The sequence below is a fragment of the Micrasema longulum genome, unplaced genomic scaffold, assembly GCF_059751315.1.
Source record: "Micrasema longulum isolate JH-2025_06_02 unplaced genomic scaffold, ASM5975131v1 h1tg000097l, whole genome shotgun sequence".
In the NCBI taxonomy this organism is placed as follows: Eukaryota; Metazoa; Arthropoda; class Insecta; order Trichoptera; family Brachycentridae; genus Micrasema; species Micrasema longulum.
The window spans coordinates 969,444-988,542 of NW_028277303.1; the positions used below are offsets into that span (position 1 = coordinate 969,444).

General features: G+C 33.3%; 1 protein-coding gene across 2 annotated transcripts in view; it reads left to right on the top strand.

The window, feature by feature from the left end:
• Positions 1 to 19,099, top strand: part of LOC148284689 (ras-GEF domain-containing family member 1B-like) — a 151,202-nt gene that overhangs the window by 52,327 nt on the left and 79,776 nt on the right. For both annotated transcript variants that reach the window (XR_015824064.1, XM_088235888.1), the window contains exon 2: positions 1,831 to 2,076. Coding sequence is in view for 1 of the 2 variants with exons in the window: in XM_088235888.1 (XP_088092014.1) it covers positions 1,936 to 2,076 (141 nt within the window). In the remaining variant the exon portion in view is untranslated. The remainder of the gene's footprint in view (positions 1 to 1,830; positions 2,077 to 19,099) is intronic.

The following is a 19,099-nucleotide window of genomic DNA, read 5'->3' on the forward strand; positions in this document are numbered from 1 at the left end:
TTATATAAACTCTTATAAATAAACAACTACAACAGTGTAAGTCACTCTCCAAGCACAAGATTTTGTCTCTTTTTTGGAGAGTTACAGTGATAACATTTACTAGATGTATGAAAGTAGAGATGTATAGAATTTATTTATTATAGAATTTATTTATAAATTTAAAAAATATATATTTTTAAAAAAACATAGTCACGGGTTAAGTCAATAAGAAACAATTAAAATTGTTATTGTGGAAAATTCGTAATATACCTCAGCTACGCGTGCGATAAGGAGTCATGTAAATACACACGCACGGTGCCATTTAAAAGCCAATTCTAACTGATGAGTTTTTGTAAGAGTTACAAATTGAATTGGGCAATGATTAAGAGAACTAAATAATAAACGACAGACATTCATCTGATGCATAAAATCATCGTTTAATTGAGTACACGATAGCTTCCATCATCATCATCATTCCCTTTCCGCACCTAATGGTGCATAGGGCACTGCATTGGTACACCAATCGCAGTGTATCTTAATCATTTTTGTATTTTGTAAGATTATCAGTCTGACGCTTCAGGTACCAGTCTGGGGTCTATGAAATATTCTAGTGTGAACCACCGCTTTAAATATTTTTTTCAAATCAACCATGTCGGGAATCGAATCTGAGACCTCTTGCATGGTAGACAAACGAGCTGACCTTACACCACGAGGCCGACAACGATCGCTATTATTCACGAAGTATTCTTGATACTCCCGTCGGATCTTTATTTCGTGAATGCGAAATTACATACGTTACTCTCGTAATTGCGAGATTCTTTTGTTTTAGTTGTCAGAAAGAAAGTTGAAACGAATAAAAGAAAAGTACGCTATACGTAGCATCTATTTATCGAAATCATTAGTACAAATGGCTAACCTATAAAGAGTTAGTCGATTGTAACTAAAATATAATTAATATTAATTTTATATTTCTCGTGTTAATAACGTCTAACGGTCCGGAAATGATGCGGTGGTCAATTCTTATCTAACTACTTACTACTGGGCGGTACAGGTGCATAGGTAAAGGTGTTGTTGAGAATATTTTGTTGAGGTGGGTAAATTAAAAAAAATTAATAGGTACATACATATAACCAAGCATTACACCTTCATTTGTTTTTCTTTTCAACATGTTATTTATTTTCTTTTATTTCTTTGTTTTAGCCTATTTATATATTACATTTGTTGTTGTAATTATTGTAGTTTAATTATACACATGTCAAAGCCATATTATACATTTGAAATAGATATTTAATTCATTTAAAAAACCCTTTAAAAAGTATTAATCTGTACCTAGAATGACCCAAAAAATAATAAAAAAATAGCATTTCATATGTTTTCACGTCTCTGCGACCTACCGTTAAAAATATAAAAAGTAAGATTTTGTTTTAAAAAATAGCGCGGTTGATCTATAAATGACATTTGACATAAGCATTCTAAATGTCGCCTCTAAAATTTCCCGTTAAATAGGTTAAAATTTTTGAAAATATTATATTGTGTACCTTAGTTGTACCTACTTGTACGTAATATTTATGTAAACATAATATATCTATAAAGCATAATGTAATTCGATACTTTTTAAAATATGTATACAAAAATATAAAAAATATATTTATGAGACCTAAGTATTAACTTTAGTAATTAAAGTTTGAATTGTAAATTTGTACCTGTCATCTAAAAACCCTCTCGGCGTATATAATAATAAATAAGTTAGCTCTAACGATTTCATTTCAGTTCTTATGTTTTTAGATCCTCTGAAAATGTCATTTTAGTTTTGACGTGATTTTCAGCTGTTGATAATTTGTTTTTGTGCAGGCGACAGAAGGGACAATGCGCGCCAGTCGAGCGTAAGGCGGCAGCGGCTAGCGGCTAGCGGCAGGCCGTAGGCCAGGAGAGGGAGCAGCCCTTCTCGCGCTGTTTATGGCTATGTACTACTACGCCAGTAAACTCAACGACGTGGCGTCTTGCAGCGGCTGCCACCGGAGGACGCCCCCGCCCGCGGCCACGCCGCCCCCGCAGCCCGGCCCCTCCGCCAGGACTACCGCCACAGGCATCTACATCGTGAGGCCATTTTCAGTTTCATCTCATTATAAGGCAGTGATGGGTAACCTATGAAACGCGTGTCAGAGCTGAGATATTTTAGGTGACACGCGTAGTTTAGAAGCGCTTTCTTCGTTTACTAAGTTTATTTACTGGGACTGCATTGTTTTATACTCCAACATTCCTAGATGTGACCGGCACCCGAATCAAACCTGTTCTTTAGAACTTTGACACTCTGAGCTAAAGAGTTTACTCATCACTGTTATAAGAAATTTATTTTTGCCTATTTCATTGTGTGCTTGTTTTAGTATATAAATAAGTTAATAAAGACAAATATACATGTGTGATTGTTGTCCATTTAAATAATTAGTTGTGACCATTTTCTAACATTCAAAATAAAAACTAGACTGATTTTGTGATTTGTTGACTACTTCGGTTTGGGTTTTGGCCTAAACTAGATCAGAAGCCGAAATTTGGTTTCAGCTAAAAATCTTGTTTCGGTCGGTCACTATAAATTCGTACCTACACATTTTTGAGCAGAAAATTAGATTTTACCTTTTAGACAACTGAAGATAACTCGGTTAATTCCCATTCTAATTGAGGCCCTAGGCCGCGATTATGAACGTTATTTTCTTCGGTACATATCGATACGGTGTAAACTAACATCGATATTTATGTACGAACATGGATATATTTGTATGAAAATTCAAAGTATCTTTGTCTGTAACCTGCAATCGAATATTGAACAACAACAAAAAAAAAATTGTGTTGTAACATATTATATTTTTCGTACAGAAAACCTAATTTTACTTGGTAGATAAAATTGAAGATACATTTTCTGGTAGTTATAAGTAAATGTCGCGAAGTCTAGTGGATTATTGAAGTCCACCCTTGTCAGACAGGTTAATGCTGCGACCAAATTTTCCATACTTGAGTGGATAGGTCGAGCCTATCTCGGTTAACAAAGCAATAGCCCTAAAAACCTCAGGCTCCGAGAGCGCAGGTCTAATCGTCTTGACTCTCCAAAAGCCTCTCCCTTGAAACCGTACAAAGTGCTTCAGATACCGACATCTCTCAAATTAGACCCGACCAGATATGCCATATACTATTTTGGGAAGTGAAAATGAAATTGACTAAGGTTAACTATCATTATGGATACTTCAAAATGCTCCGTTTTCACAATATGCTACCACAAGGGCGCTTTGCAAACTTAACTCCATGTGAGACAGATGTAATCATTTGAATTTAATGTTAAGTAAACATTTAAGAAAAACAGTTTATTTTGTCGGTTACGGATTTATTCAAATCATACAGACAACACGGGGTGTTTGGTACAAAACAGCATTTCTCGATATTATCCCCGGCCGATTACCTTCGATTCCCATCCTTTCTTTGACCCATCCATCAAGATAGAAGATTTACAAAAATAGACAATTTGTATTTGGAACATTATAAGCAACATGTTGACATTACAACACTTTGCATAAGAATTATTGGAATCGTAACGCGTCGTTGTAAAAGTTTTTATCAGAAATCGTTAAATATCATAATCATAGCGAACGTTCATCATCCAGTGCGCCAATATTTTAGAACATCCATATCGCTTCAATCGTAGGTCCATTCCCGTGCTCTTTTATATTATACAGTCCGCTTTTTGTTAACAGGGGGGTTTGAAGTTTTTTTTTTTCGAAAAACAAAATATGTAATATAGAAGAAGCCTATAATAATTATACTTAGCTTCTGGAAACCGTATAAAAACTAATTATTAAAATTATACATCATAAAAATTCAAATTTTTCCTCCAATAAATTATTTCAGGAAGCTAAACTTTTAAAGCTACGATAAATCTATTGCCAGCGAAAACTGCTCAATGCATTTTATAAGGACAATGTGATAGATATTAATTATTAGAATTTGTTTCGATTTATTTTTTTGTTAAAATTATGGATAAATAAAATAAATTTAAATAGATTTTTTAAAAATGATTAGAATGTACTTTTATTAAAATTTTTCTCATTTTTAGCGACAAAAAAATCAGGCCATGCCTTTGTGGGATTTTTTTTTGTGTTAATGTAATAGTTTTTTTTTGTATTTGAATTTATGTACCTATTGTAAATTCAAAGAAATGTTATAAAAAAATAAAAAAAAACAAAAAAATATATTACTTGCAGTTTCGCACTTCTGCAGGGAGAGCATTTCATGCCATAGGGCCTGCGACTGCAATTGCCCGCTTACCGAATTAATGAAACCTTGTAATCATTTTAACTTTTTTATTCTTCCATCTTTTCACCATTCTATTATTTTACTCTTATAATAACGAAACACCTATGTATACTCATATTAAAATCAACAACTTTTAGGGAATAGATTTGACGCGTCTTACTTTGATTTTAATGATAGTTTTACCTGCTTGAATTGTAAAAAAAATCAAATTAAATATCACATTAAATGAAGATAGATATTTCGTACCTAAATAAAACTATGTTAGGGCGGATGAAGAATACATCTCTGTTTGTGAAATAGAATCAGAACCCTGGACGAGTGTTTTTGCCTCGATGGCTGCTCTCGGGGAAAATTCCCGAATAAGAAAATCGAGTGGAAAATTTTCTGCCTTTTAGGGCCGTTTTTTGTCCATTTTAATTGTCTGTCCATTGTGAGTCCTAGGTAAGTCACATGTTCTAGTTATTTAAGAGTTTCGTTGTTTATTTTTATGTTTATGTTATGGTTCTTCTTTTGTGTTTCAAAATGTATTATATTGCATTTCTTGGCATTTAGTGTTAAGAAGTTTTTGTTTGTCCATTCTAATAGTTTTTGCACGTCATTGTTGATGGTTTTAGTCGTTTCAATGTCATTTTTGTTTTCATATAAAATTCCTAAGTCGTCCGCATAGATTGTTTTTTTTCCCCACTATGTCACTGTGTATTATGTCGTTAATGTATATTATATAAAACAATGGTCCTAATATTGATCCCTGAGGTACTCCGAATTGCATTGTTGTTATTTCACTTTTGTGTTCTTCAATTTTCGTAAACTGTTTTCTTCCTTGTAGATAGTTTTTAAATATTTTGAGAGCTTGTCCCTTAACTCCTGTATGTTGTAGTTTATCTAGAAGGGTATCTATGTGGACTGTGTCAAATGCCTTCTTGAAGTCAAGTATGAGTGCAGTCACTGTATTTCCTTTATCAATTTTGGTTTGTATAAAGTTGCAAACTGATGTCATTGCTGTGGAGGTACCCTTTCTTTTTTGAAATCCATGTTGGTCTTTTGCAATAAAATTAAGGTTTTCGAGGTGTTGGTATAATCGATTGTGTAGCACTTTTTCAAATATTTTACTTAGAATGGTTACGTTTGCAATAGGTCTGTAGTTAGAAGCTAAGTTTTTTTCTCCTCTTTTGTAAATTGGTGTTATTCTTGCTAATTTTATTACTTCTGGAAAGCTTCCGTCTGCTATATGTGTATTTATTAATTTCACTATTGTCGTGGTTATTTCTTCCTTTATTTTTTTGACTGTAACAACTTTTATTTCGTCATGGCCAGGTGATGTGTTGTCTTTGAGCCCGTTTATTATTTTGCTGATTTCTTTGTTGCTCGTATATTTTAAGTAATTTTCTGCGTCGTATTCTATTTTTCTAAAATTTGTTTTGGTTGTATTTTGATTTACTATAGCGCTTGCTAGTTCTTTTCCAATGTTTGTGTAATAGTTGTTTATTATGTCGGCTATTTTGCATTCTGAGTCTCTTCACCATTTTCTTTTTTTAATTTAGATATGTTAGTTTTTTTGGTATCATTTTCTTGGGTAATGTTTTTAATTCCTTTCCATATTTTGTAACTGCTCCCATTAGTTTCATTTATGCGACTAGCAAAGTGTTTTTTTTCGTTCTTTTTATGTTTTTTCTAACTTCTGCTTGCAGAATTTTAAATTGTCGGGTAAATGATGGAAAGTATTGCATTTTTTTATACAGTTGGTCTCTTGTTTTAATTTTGTCATATATTTCTTTTGTCATACAGCCTTCTTTAGTTGAAGTTGTATAGTTTTTAATGGTGATTTTTGTGTTTTGTCTCGTTTCTTCTTGAATTATTTCTTGTAGTTTCTTAAAACTTTCAATGTTGAGATGATTTATTATTTTTGTTATGTTTTCTTTAAGTTTTGCATAGTCAATTTTTTTAGTGGCATACTTTTGTGGGCTTTTTTTGGGATTGTTTTGTGGTATTTTCAATTGTATGTCTATTTGTCTGTGGTCACTTACCATTTACCATTCTTTCGTCGTCCATTCGTTCTACGTGACCAAACCATCTCAGAGACCATTTCTTAACAATGTTTGAGTATGTCCAAATGCTTGCAGGCTGGCTGGATTTCCTCCCTAGGGAGTTATTCATATTTAGATTTATTTCAACAGAGAGGGAAAACATTTTTGAGAAGGGAATATAGAAGTCTAGGCATTTACAGAGCTTGTGACCTGTCATTGGCTGGTTTAAGTGGCCACTTTACACACTGTGTAACATTCACCATTTTGCCCATTTTTGAACATGATCAAGGCATGATAAAGGTTTCAGCTCTTTAACTTTACAAAAGTCAACAGATGGAAGAGTTGAGGAAATGTGGATGTTCAAACATGGGCAAAATAGTGAATGTTACACAGTGTGTAAAGTGGCCACTTAAACCAGCCAATGACAGGTCATAAGCTCTATAAATGCCTAGACTTCCATATTCCCTTCTCAAAAATGTTTTCCCTCTCTGTTAAAATAAATCTAAACCATTTATTGATCTTAATCAACTATACTTAAATCAGATTTACACTCTCGCCTGATTTCATCATTTGGTGTTTTTAATCGGTGCTCCTACTACTTTTTATTTACTTTGTTCATTTGAAACGTATTCCTTTGTAAGTATAATGATATTGCGCTGTTGTTGTTTTTAATTTTGTTGTTGTCCAAAATAAAATAAAAAATTGGTGGTAGTATATTATGTATGTACGATTGATATTAATTAACTTGTTATTGAAATAAACAGCTTTATTTATCAATCTAGTAAATCCACTGCGGTTTTATTTCCCAGAAACAAATTTCATCGACTTTCTGACATCGCCAGACTAATTTGATTTTCACAAGGTAGGGAATATGTAAATGGGTATATCGGCTAACGTTGATTCACTTATCTCCAACAGCAGGAACGGAAATTTCATAATATTTTGGTCAATTGTAATTGGCTTGAAAAAACACGATATCCTTAACGAATTTAGCTTTCATGTAGTTTTGTAACCAACGTCATGCTGCCAATCCGCCATTCTGGACAGAGCCGAGAACACGTACATAAATAATATAATGCAAAGTTGACTCTATTTCCGAGCTTTTCATGAGCCTGTTTCAACAGTAAAATAAAACGAACCGAATATCACACATATTGCGAGAGTTCAATTTAAAGTTTTGAGCCAGAGTGAGATCTATTTATTGTCCAAAGGTACAAGTAGCTATTTTTAGTTTAATATTTTATACCAGTACGCTGAGTACGTAGAGTATTAAAATTTCGTGATGTATCCAAAATAAAATAGTTTTTTTGGATTTAATTCTACTTTTATTTTTTGAATGCACAAGAGTGTATAATGTAACGCGTTTTGTCTTGTTAGGACATTATCAATGTTACTTAAATATTTACAAAGTTTCTTTATATACTAACAATAATTGCTCTTTAACAATAGGTGCATCCCCTATAAACTATTACCACTAGTATGCAGCTAGCCATTTTAATAAGACAAATGAACATTGTACAGTCGTGGTTAAAACAGGTTCACTTCAAAAAATGTTCATACATTTTTAAAATATAATATTAGTTTATTAAAAAATATCAAATAAAAAGAAAAGATACAAATAGGTGCTGGTTAATAAATATTTCTTTGGATGCTATTCCACACTGTAAAAAAAAATCCAAAATTGATGCGACGAAACGAATAAATAAAAATGAAGTCTTGTTTTTTGACGTACGGTCTTGTCTCAATGTTTAATGGACACAAATGAAATAAAACTTCTCATGTAATAATTTTGTATTACAAACTTTAAGTAGGTACTTACCTATAGCAAGCTAATTTATGACGTGTATTTAAAAATATCATAATTGTGTAGAACTCACCGTTCTCACGGTTACACTCAGAATCTTTCCCAAACATGCCCTCAATAATTTTACGACTAAATATTCAAATTCAAATGAAGAACGAACATTTATCGTCACCCTAGACTGTAAAACTCGTAATTCCCGATTTTGAAGAAGGTGAGATTTAAATTGAGAAAAAGTATTACGTCAGAGTGACGTAGTAATAACCTGAGGTTACATTTGCCTCCCAGAGGACTGCAAATGGATTTATATAATGCAAGTTTTGGTCCTATGGAGGGGTAGGTTGATACAAAAAATAGTTACTTTTATTCTTCCCACGCGGCATCCAGAGATTCACGCGAAATTCTATTTTTCACGCACTTCAAGCATGCAGATAAATACCATAGCGACTCTTTTTAATGAAAATACACGATTTTCGCATTGCGAAAGACATTAAAATTGGTCCACGGGGATTTTACCAGATGGCTAAGTGCCAAATGCATCTGAGCTCTAGGCATTTTACACCCTGTGGAGTACGCAATTTCTACCACCAGCTAACTAAATACAATATGTACTATGAGAGTACACGAATGACAGCCATTTAAAAGTTTAAACTATTTTACATCTTCGGTGAAAACTTTGAAAATGCCTAAAATAGTATTAGATGATAAAACAGCAAAATATAAACCTCCAAACTTCATCGCGTTCATAAGTCAAAATGCAATTCTCGTAACTCCTTTGTCTCCTGTCATTTTGTATTGAAATCTGTCAATTTCCGCACGTCTTGTTTGAACAATGAAGCTACTGTTTTAAATTGGATTTTTTATTTTTACGAATAAAAAATATACACAAGAGTTGACGTTTAAATCAGCTTTGTATAATTTTATGTAAATGATTGGTGCAAATCAACTATCTTCATCGATATTCTCAAATGCACTCCAAAAAAATGATATCTCTCTTTTTCGTCCCAAAAAGGTGAGTTCGATATTTGTGCTGCACACAAAACGGGAAATTTATTAGATATGGAATTCAATACACACTAACAAAAAAAATAAGATCAAAGTGAAAATGATAAAAGTAATGAAAAAAAAATATTTCACCATGGCTACATACTATAAAACAAATCGTGCATAATTTTCGTATTTTTTATTTGAATACAAAAGACGGTCATTGTTATCTATGGGTTAATCAAAAGGTAGCCTAAATGCCGAAAATTTTGCTTCAATTGTATCAATTTTTTTAACTAATAAATTATGCCACTTGAAAGCAATAACATTATTTTGTACAGTAATGGTTGTACGTACCAAAATGGAAACTATGTGATGTCTTATCCTCTATTCAATGTGGCCATGAGTAATCGAATATAATATTATAATAATTGAGCAGAAATATTTGGGAAAGCGGCACACCCAGATGGAGACCGATTTCATGCAGAAAAAACTTTTAATAAATAAAAACTTTTATGTTACAGCAGAGTACTATGATACTCGTATCTGTAAAACAGCCCGGAAAAATGCATAGCCTTACGGTGTGCACTATTTAAACCATGATATTTTTATATTTTAATCGTAGCATACTATTTAAGACTTTGTTTTATAAATACACTGTGAAGGTTTATTTTCTCTTCACGCTACTCTAGTTTGTAGCGGTATGTAGTAGTTTGTAGTTTATGTAAAATATTCGTATGATTAAACAGATTTCACCTCAAGGAATAAAGATATAAAATATTTGAAGTGAGTTAGAGTTTTTGATTATTGAACACACGAAAGTACAGTGGTTTTACAACTGTGGAAAGTACCGTGAAGTGAATTTAAATGCCGGCGCGGCGGAAGCAGAGGCGGGCGAGTGACGTGTTGCGGGTTGCGGGCCCTTATACAGGTCCACTGGGTACTACGCGCATAGACAACAAAACTTTTTCGTCTCTCACTCTCTGGTCCCCGCAATACTTTATTTTGTTTCCATTGCATTGATACATTCATTTGTATCCGTAGAATATACCTAGGTACATAGTATAACTCAGCGTATATTTACGTGAATTCGATGTACATAGCTCAAGTCAGCTATAACAACGTAAAATGAAGATTTTTGAAAATTGAGTACAATAATAATTGTTATTCTCCATCTCAGTCTTTTGCTCGTGCCAGAGCAGCCCCGTTCACTTTGTCAGTGGGTGTAACTAGGGCTGTCCTCCCAGGGTTTGAATGGTGCATATCCGGGTTACGGGTTAGCATCTTATATCTCCGGGTCGGACAATTTGGTGAGAGCGAGAGCCGTCCACGGGGCAGGAGGCAAGAGTAAGTTTTTCATTTCTACGGTATATTTTTAGCAATGCATTAATGCTCATATCAGCCTTCGAATGGCGTCCAAGTTTTGCTAAAAACGTCCTTTTGAAATTAAATATTTAAAACCAAAACATCATTCTTAAAAACAATTAAAAATATATATTAAAAAAAAAAGGGTGTGAACTAATAGATATAACTATTTTTTTTAAACAATCGATGAAGGCATAATTTCACGTAGAATTAAAGAAAAATACGACAAAATTAATGTATTTTTATGCTTGTAGTTCTTTTTAAAAACAGTAATTTACGGTTTTTCAGCCATAGTTCTTATGTTCGATTTATTATCTTTAAATCGTTTAAACAAATTTTACTTAAATTTTTTATATTAGAACCAGTGTACCAAAGTTTGGTCTAAATTTCTAAAGCCGCGTAACCAACCGGTCAAAAAATAAATATATTTTAAATAAAACTTTTAAGTTTATTTTTTGAATCAGAAATACCTTAAAAATGATTGTTTTTTTCTAATGCATATTGACTTATTTTTTCGATTCCGCGATTTTCAAAAAACAGCATTTTAAAATGGCTAAATCGGATGATTTTCTTACTTTTTATCAGACTTCAGTCTTAAGAGGGTCTGTCAAAGGGTTGGTACCCATCCAACGTACTTCCAAAACATTTCCGGCATTATAATTCTTTACTGTCTTACCACGGATAAAATATTTCTCCGCTTATTGATCTGGCACTGTACTACAAGTGGATACACTAAGGGTTTAACAATGTATATTTCATAACAATTTAAATTTGATACTTATAAGCTTTGCGTTTTTCGTACACATCCTAAGCTAAACTATTAGTGTGGATGGTTTCCTTAAGGCCATAGCCCTAGACTGATATAACAACGGACGTGGGAAAATCTGTGGCTTGTGGAGTTGCCCTAAAATGCTTTTCTTAATATATCAGCACTTGGGCGCCTGTCCATTATTCCGTCCACACAGCACGTCAGCAACGATGAAGAAAGAGCACGTTCAATGGCAAACCGCGTGCTGACGTAACACGTACACTGGAGTGGCAAAGCACGTTGTGTCGAAGAGATTTTCGAGGTAACTTGTAGGAGATAATTGATTAAACGAACGGGTTAACAAGGAAATAGATGAATCGTGAAGACCCTGTACCTACTTAACGTGTTACACATATAGTAGAAGAACACTTTTACCCAAGACGCTGTGAATAACGTACGCACTGACGCACACCGCGGAATACATTGTCTAACGTAAAATACAGTTTCTGTAGACAATAATGAGGTAATTGGTACATTAAAATATATGTTGAAACATTGGGTAGACGGAGTTGATGTTTATTTTGTCATCATCATTTACCTATCTGCACCCAGTGATGCATAGGGCACTGTATTGGTACTCCGATGCAGCGTGTTTTGATCACTTAATACATGAAGATAAATTATCAGTCTTACGCTTCAGGTGCTAGTCCAGGAACAGAGAAATATTAAAAAAGTAAAACGACCTTCGAAACAAATATTCATCTCGACCTTAGCAGCAATAGAACCCGGGACCTCAAGCATGGTAGGCGAATGCGGCAACCACTATACCACGAGGCCGACTCACGCCCATTCGATTTCTCTTTTCCAAAATCTTTTTTTTATTTATATGACGGAAATTGGAGTAAGGTAACGGTATAAATATATTGTTTTATGCGAAATAAATAAAATGAATTAGTACATAGACGCGCCCTGAGCCCTCAAAAATTATGTCACTTAACGTACGCCCAAACGCTTAGTGATGCTTTATGCGTAATTAGTCGTTTTTCGACCGCCAGCCAAGTAGAATCGGAACCAAAATGTCAGCTTGTGTCATGAAAGCGTGTAAAAACCCCTCGGATAAAGGTTGTAAAAATATATTTGTTTTTGAAACACATAAGGTCGGGAGGCCCCATAACAGTGGTGAATTTTAGCACAGAATACCCAGGCTTGAGAAATTGTGTAACTTTTCATCGGTAACACCACATTTTGATCGCGTATATTTTTATTAATTCTTCATTTTGTCCAATTATATTTCAAAATGGCAATTTCTTCCGACTAACCAATAAAAAAATCTCCTGTTATGTAATATGTTAAAATTAATAATGCGTACTGTTTATTTAGTTACAATACGTGTGTAAAAAAACGATATAAAATAATTATTTAAATAAAACATAATAATAAAAGTATATAAAATGAACTCATATCAATATTGGTTTTCATTAGAAAAACGGAAATAAAAGGAGATGAAGAGAGAAGTGTTTTAGGAAGAGATAGGAAATATTTCTTCAGACGGGATTTAAACATAGTTGAGGTAGAAATATATTTGATAGTGAATGGAAGATTTGAGTATTTTGCATCTGCAGATTGATAACCTCGATAAGGGAATATGGAGTAGCAATAAATGATCGTCTTCCGTTCGCAATAGCAAGCATCCTTATGGGAAATTTGGAAGTTACCGCTCTACATATTTATTATTATTTGAGAGGATACGTTTATAACGTATTATTATTTCGGATGACGGGCCAGAGAGATCAGAAGTGTTCCTAGAATTAGGAAGTTCAGTGGTTTTTGAGTTTTTTTTATTTGTTAATATACTATTAAAGTAAGACAATTAAAAAAATATATACATTTTTAAAAGGTAGTCCAACCATAACGCACGATGTTAATTGTAAATAAAACAAAAAGTTTTCAGAGAATTATCTTAATTTTTTTTTTATTATGGTAGAAAAATCTATGACAATAAAGTGTGAAACAAAATATCGGCAAAATGCTCGCCACGGTTTCGGTGGCATACCTCTATCCGATGCTTTATATTTTCAATGACGCTGAGGCATAATTGAACGTAGTTATGCAGAAAGCAGCCAGCCATAGAAAAGTGAAACTGAGATAATAGCATCTTTGTGAAATGAGTGAATAAACAAATCTACACAACAGTTGGAATGTTTTTGACTTTAACAAATGATAAACAATGAATGTAGTAGGTTTTTTTAATATTACAAACAAGAATCTAATTATATGTTCGACCCGTTTTAATAATTTTTAAAATTCGTTAAGATTTTTCTAGTGCTGTGGGTGTTTTCTGCAAATTGGGAAATGCCGTTTTTGTGATGGACACCATTTTCAAAAGGTGATTAAAACAATTTTTTGTATGAAAGCAGTCTGGCTGTTTTTAGCAGAACATAGAATCGACCTTACTGCACCCGATAACATCAATATCTCATTTTTCCGAAATTGTGGACTGGCTGCTTTCTGCATAACTACGTTCAATTATGCCTCAGCGTCATTGAAAATATGGACCATCGGATAGAGGTATGCCACCGAAGCCATGGCGAGCATTCGGCCGATATTTTGTTTCACACAGTCATAGATCTTTCTAAAAATTAAGATAATTCTCCGAAAACAACTTTGTTTTATTTACAATTAACATCGTGCGTTATGGTTGGACCACCCTTTATAACGTATTATCAGCGCTATGATTTTTTTAAACTTTTGCGTTTCTGAGATAAATCCGCGTGTGACGTCAGAGGTTGTCTTCAGCTTATCTTCGATCAGTTCTGCCCGTTGGTCCGTTGACGGTAAGCAAACCGGAAATCTTTCATAACTTTCTTATCATTGGTTGATTTCTATGAACTTGTGACGTCGTTCAAAGTAGTTCGTGCTTAATGAAATATTTTCTATAATTTTTCCGTACATTTCTAAGAAACACTGCCGTTCAATTTAATGCTAACAATTTTTACCGCGCGAAATGTGGATGTGTGTCAATAAATGTTTCGTCAATATATTGTAAATAAATAAATTAATATATGTATATAAATGCATGCGTGCACATGCATTTGTATGTATGTGTGTATATTCATATATGTAAATGAATTTAATATCTTACTGTATATAAATAATATTACGAATTCTAATATCCTTAAAATGTACATAATTAAATACCAGTGTACATTTCTTACATTTTTCTGCGTGTTTTGTGCTGAATCCTTATTTTTACTTCATGACCGTTCAGATACAAATTGAGCAATTAAGGGTCGTATGCCGTGTATCTTTTGCACCCTGCCGGCAATTTACATGAATTGATAAATCAAATAAAATAAATTAATGGATTTTGGACCGCCCATCATCGAGGTTGTTTGTAATTTGTGTGAGTATTTATATAACCTTATGTATTAGGTGTTAACACAAGTTAGGTCCGTTTTTTTCCAAATTTAAAAATAAGCACCAAAAGTAAAACAAAACCGTACAGGTTATAAGTCATTTAAAAGAAAATGTTCTGTTCTACAAGATATTGTGCTTGCTTTCACGTTACATATATTATTTTATTTGATTACCAGCCTTTAAAAATAATTTTAAGTAGACGAAAGTGAGCCATTCTCTCGTTATAATACTTCTGTAGCTTAATCACACGGTGTTTTATATGATTATTACCCTCTAAGGTCACAAACCCAGTGAAAATGTAGACTTCCACATTCCTTATTACCTTCATCTCGGTTGAGACATAATACCTTCTTCTTTGTTGATATATATATTTTAAAACGTAATATATAGTCAATTAACACAAGCTCTGAAGATTCGGTATAAACCCTGTGTTTGTTGAATGAAAAAATGTTTCTGAAAATAGTAGTTGATAACAGCCCGGGCCCACGATCGCACTATAATTCATCATCCCATCCTTATGACCACGACATCTCAAGTGAAACCAAAAAGCGAAAATCCTTGAGAAATAAAAGATTTGGTACAGGTAACTAATATAGGTTGCAGTTATCCCTTGCAGTTATCACACAGTAAGGGTTGTAAAGTTATTATCAATAAAAAACATCACCATTTCATCCGTTACCTTTACGCACCCAATGGTGCATAGGGCACTGCATTGGTACACCAATCGCAGCGTATCTTGAACATTTTTGTTACATGAAGGTAAGATGATCAGTCTTACGCTTCAGGTATCAGTCTACGAGACTATGAAATATTTTAGTGTAAAAATACATTTTTTAAATAAATATTTCATGTCAACCATGTCCAGACCTCTCGCGTGGTAGGCAAACGCGGTGATCACTACGCCACGAAGCCGACTAATAATAATAAAGATATATGAAAAAAATACAATGAAGTTATTTATTTGCAATTCAAATTTTACGAAGTGTAACTTACTATTTGAATCACTAAGTACAAACATAGAATTAGAGCGAGAAATTAGTAATAGTGTAAATAACAATCAAAGGAAATGTGTGTCACTGAAATATACATAAGATGTATTTAATGGGACAAAATTTTACACATAATACACCTACGAGTTGTAGGAATATATCGTGTTAGCGCTTGATGAATTGTATAAATATTACGCATGTATTATGCATATACACACACGTGCACAGTGCACACCCTCATATAAATAAACACTAAGTTCTTTGACCAATATAATAATGAAGTAGTAAAGAAGTGACTAATTGAATAATTTTTACTGAATACTAATGTTGCTCTTGACTTAATTTTATATTGAATTATAGCAGAAGTATTAAATATGCCAAGAAATTCGTAGACTTTGTTGGCATTCATATAAATCCGCACTGACGCTGACGGAAAGAACGAGGCAAAGTTTGTTTGAAATAATTTTGTGTAGAAAGTACATTTAAGTCAGAGGTCTTACGAGTATATGAAAATGAGTTACGTATTTAAATTGGACGATTGAATTTTTAACTAAATTTGTTGCAACGGCGAGGAAAAATATTTTTGAAAAGGGAATATGTAAGTATTTACAGCGCTTGTGACCTATCATTAGCTGGTGTATGTGACCACTTTACACACTGTGTGACATCCACGTTTCCTCAAAAAAAATTCTGTTAACTTTTGTGAAGTTATAGATCTAAAACCTTTGTTGATGTGGGTGACATTTATCTGGCTGAATTATTTTACCCACTAGGCAACGCCTTAAGCCAGCCAATGAAAAGTCATAAGCCCTGTAAATGCCTAGAATTCTATATTGCCTTCTCAAAATTGTTTTCCTACTCTTTTGCAATTAATTTAGTTATGAATTATTCCCTCGGGAGGAAGTCCAGCCGGTCTGCAAGCATATGGACATACTCAAACATTGTTAAAAACTTTGACAGGTCATAAGCCCTGTAAATGCCTAGACTTCCATATTCCCTTATTAAAAATGTTTTCCCTCTCTGTTGCAATAAGTTTAAAAGAGTTTTCCTTTATATGTTAAATACGCTTCTGTGATAAAAAGAGGGCACTTCAAAGCAATTTTAAACTCCAATAAATCCTAATTCAAGCAAAAAATGATCGCTTGAACATGATTTTTATATGATTTGACAATTGCGAAGACGGTATGATCGTCTGTATTTATCTACCGAGCGATTACAAAACCGGCTCCTTTAACGTCTCGATACCTTACACTCAGGAAGATAGTAAAACAGATGGAAAAAAATATAATTATATTTATTTTTATAGTGGCAACATTTTTACGTCTAGATGCTCTTATATGTTAATAGGGCAGAATCAAGCCACATAATCTGTGCATCTAGGCGTTCGTTTTCAAAACTGACAGTATTTATCTCAAAGTTCAATTATACTTCAAAATTAACGTATTTCTCTCTCATATTTTCAATAGTCTTTTAAGAACAAAATTGCTAACCTCAGAACGACAAAAATGAAAATAAATCGTAATTACATTAGAATTGTTTGGTGGAATAAATTTTCTGTCACTTTTAATGCGTAGATGTGCGTATCGAGGGGTACTAAACCCGTCGGTTCAAACCGATTTACTTACATCAGAACTTGATTGGTAGTGTATCTTCGTAATCGCTCGGGAGAATTTATTTTAAACGGTCATAATAAAGCTATGTCACTTTAGTGCGTAGATATGTGTACCGTGACGTACGCTTCCCCTTGTTACATATCGATGTACCTACCCAAAACTTGAAGGTGGGGAGTTGGTAGTGTATCTTCGTAATCGCTCTTGAGAATTTATCTTTAACTGTTTCGCCATGGTGAAGGTATGACGTCCTTAGCTTCTCATCATAATCGCGACCCTGGGCTGGTATTCTGAACGGTATAGCGCGCGAAGAGATCCCTACGTGTATTTGGAACGTAAATACGCATTGAAAATGTGTTCTCTACAAGCGCTTCCGCGTATACGCGGTTCGTTCAGTTTGGAGCAGTTGTGATGTTTCAATGCTTCTGAAATTCAAATATAACTAATATATATACTACATTTTTGAAAAATAATATGTGGATCTATGGCACGTTCCAGATTGCCAGGTGTATTTTTTAATTATATATAACTGCACTTTTACAAAAAATACGATTTATACGATATAAATTAAAAGAAATCCAAAATTACTACGTGATGAAAATAGAAAAAAATGAGAAGATTTTCAGTACATATAAATTGTACTCTTACATATGGGACATATTCCTCAGCTTCATTTCTAGTCCTTTTCGTTTTCCATTAATGGCCTAGAGTTTTGAAAGCTTATTTATTATTTTTCTTATGGTATTTGAATATTTAAAAATTAATCATGTGTCGGTGTCAGAAAATGGTAGTACTCGTCTTTCTGTCCGCAATATGTTTTTGTCTTTGGTAGTAAAACTACTTTGTCTTTGTCTAGTGTCATTTTATGTTCGTTGTCCGTCAGTATAAGGTCGGTATATACTACGTCTCTTTTCAATATGGCATTGCCCAGAACTGTTATCTCTCATCAACTTCAGGGCCCCGATTACAATGGGAAGTTAACAGAGTTATCTTCGACTGTCTACAAAGAAAAATCTATATTTGTTTACGAAAATTAGTATATTTACATGAACATTTAAAGTATCTTCATCGGTAACCTATAATTGAACATGTTTAAAAGAAAACAATGTGTGCGTTGATTGCTTTTCATACAAAAAAAGTAATTTTACTTTGTATAATAAAATAGAAGATAACTGTTAACTTTCCATTGTAATCAGGGCCCAGGGTGCCTGGAAGAATTACTAGACAGCTCTGCTGGTGCCACCGTTTAGTAGCAACAATTCACGGACAGTGTATTCTTTTGTAATGCCGTATTAAACAGCGGGCTTATTTTGTCACAATTTCGTTTCGTAAGTTCGTTCGTTCGCCATAAATCCATCTCACTCTAATGCAATCAAAAGCATATTTCGCTTTCGTTCCCTCTCATACGAATGAATATACGGAACGAATTAGTTACAGCATAAGGCCACAGTCTCCATGAACTCTGCAATCGTTATTATACGTATCGGATATATTTAGCGTATTTATTGTTCGTAAGGAACAAATCTTTTGAACTTTTTCAAAGATGGTAAATGGTAATTAAACCTTTAGTACAACTTTTATTTGAAACAGTAACTCTATGATCTTCTTGTCGTATTAATTCTTTAAAATATTGATACATATAATTTGATTTTTATATTTATTTAAAATTGTTATATACTTTTACCGAATGTGTTATACAGGGTGTTTATTAAACCCTGTCACATCCAAAACCACGATGATCAGTATGATCAAGAAGACATATTGGCACATTAAAATATTTTTTAGAACGAATAAAATTTAAAAAAAAAGAATAATTAAAAAAGCAAATGGTTGCTTACTTCTGCAGGGGAGCAACGAGGGTAGAGTCTAATTCACCGCCAAAG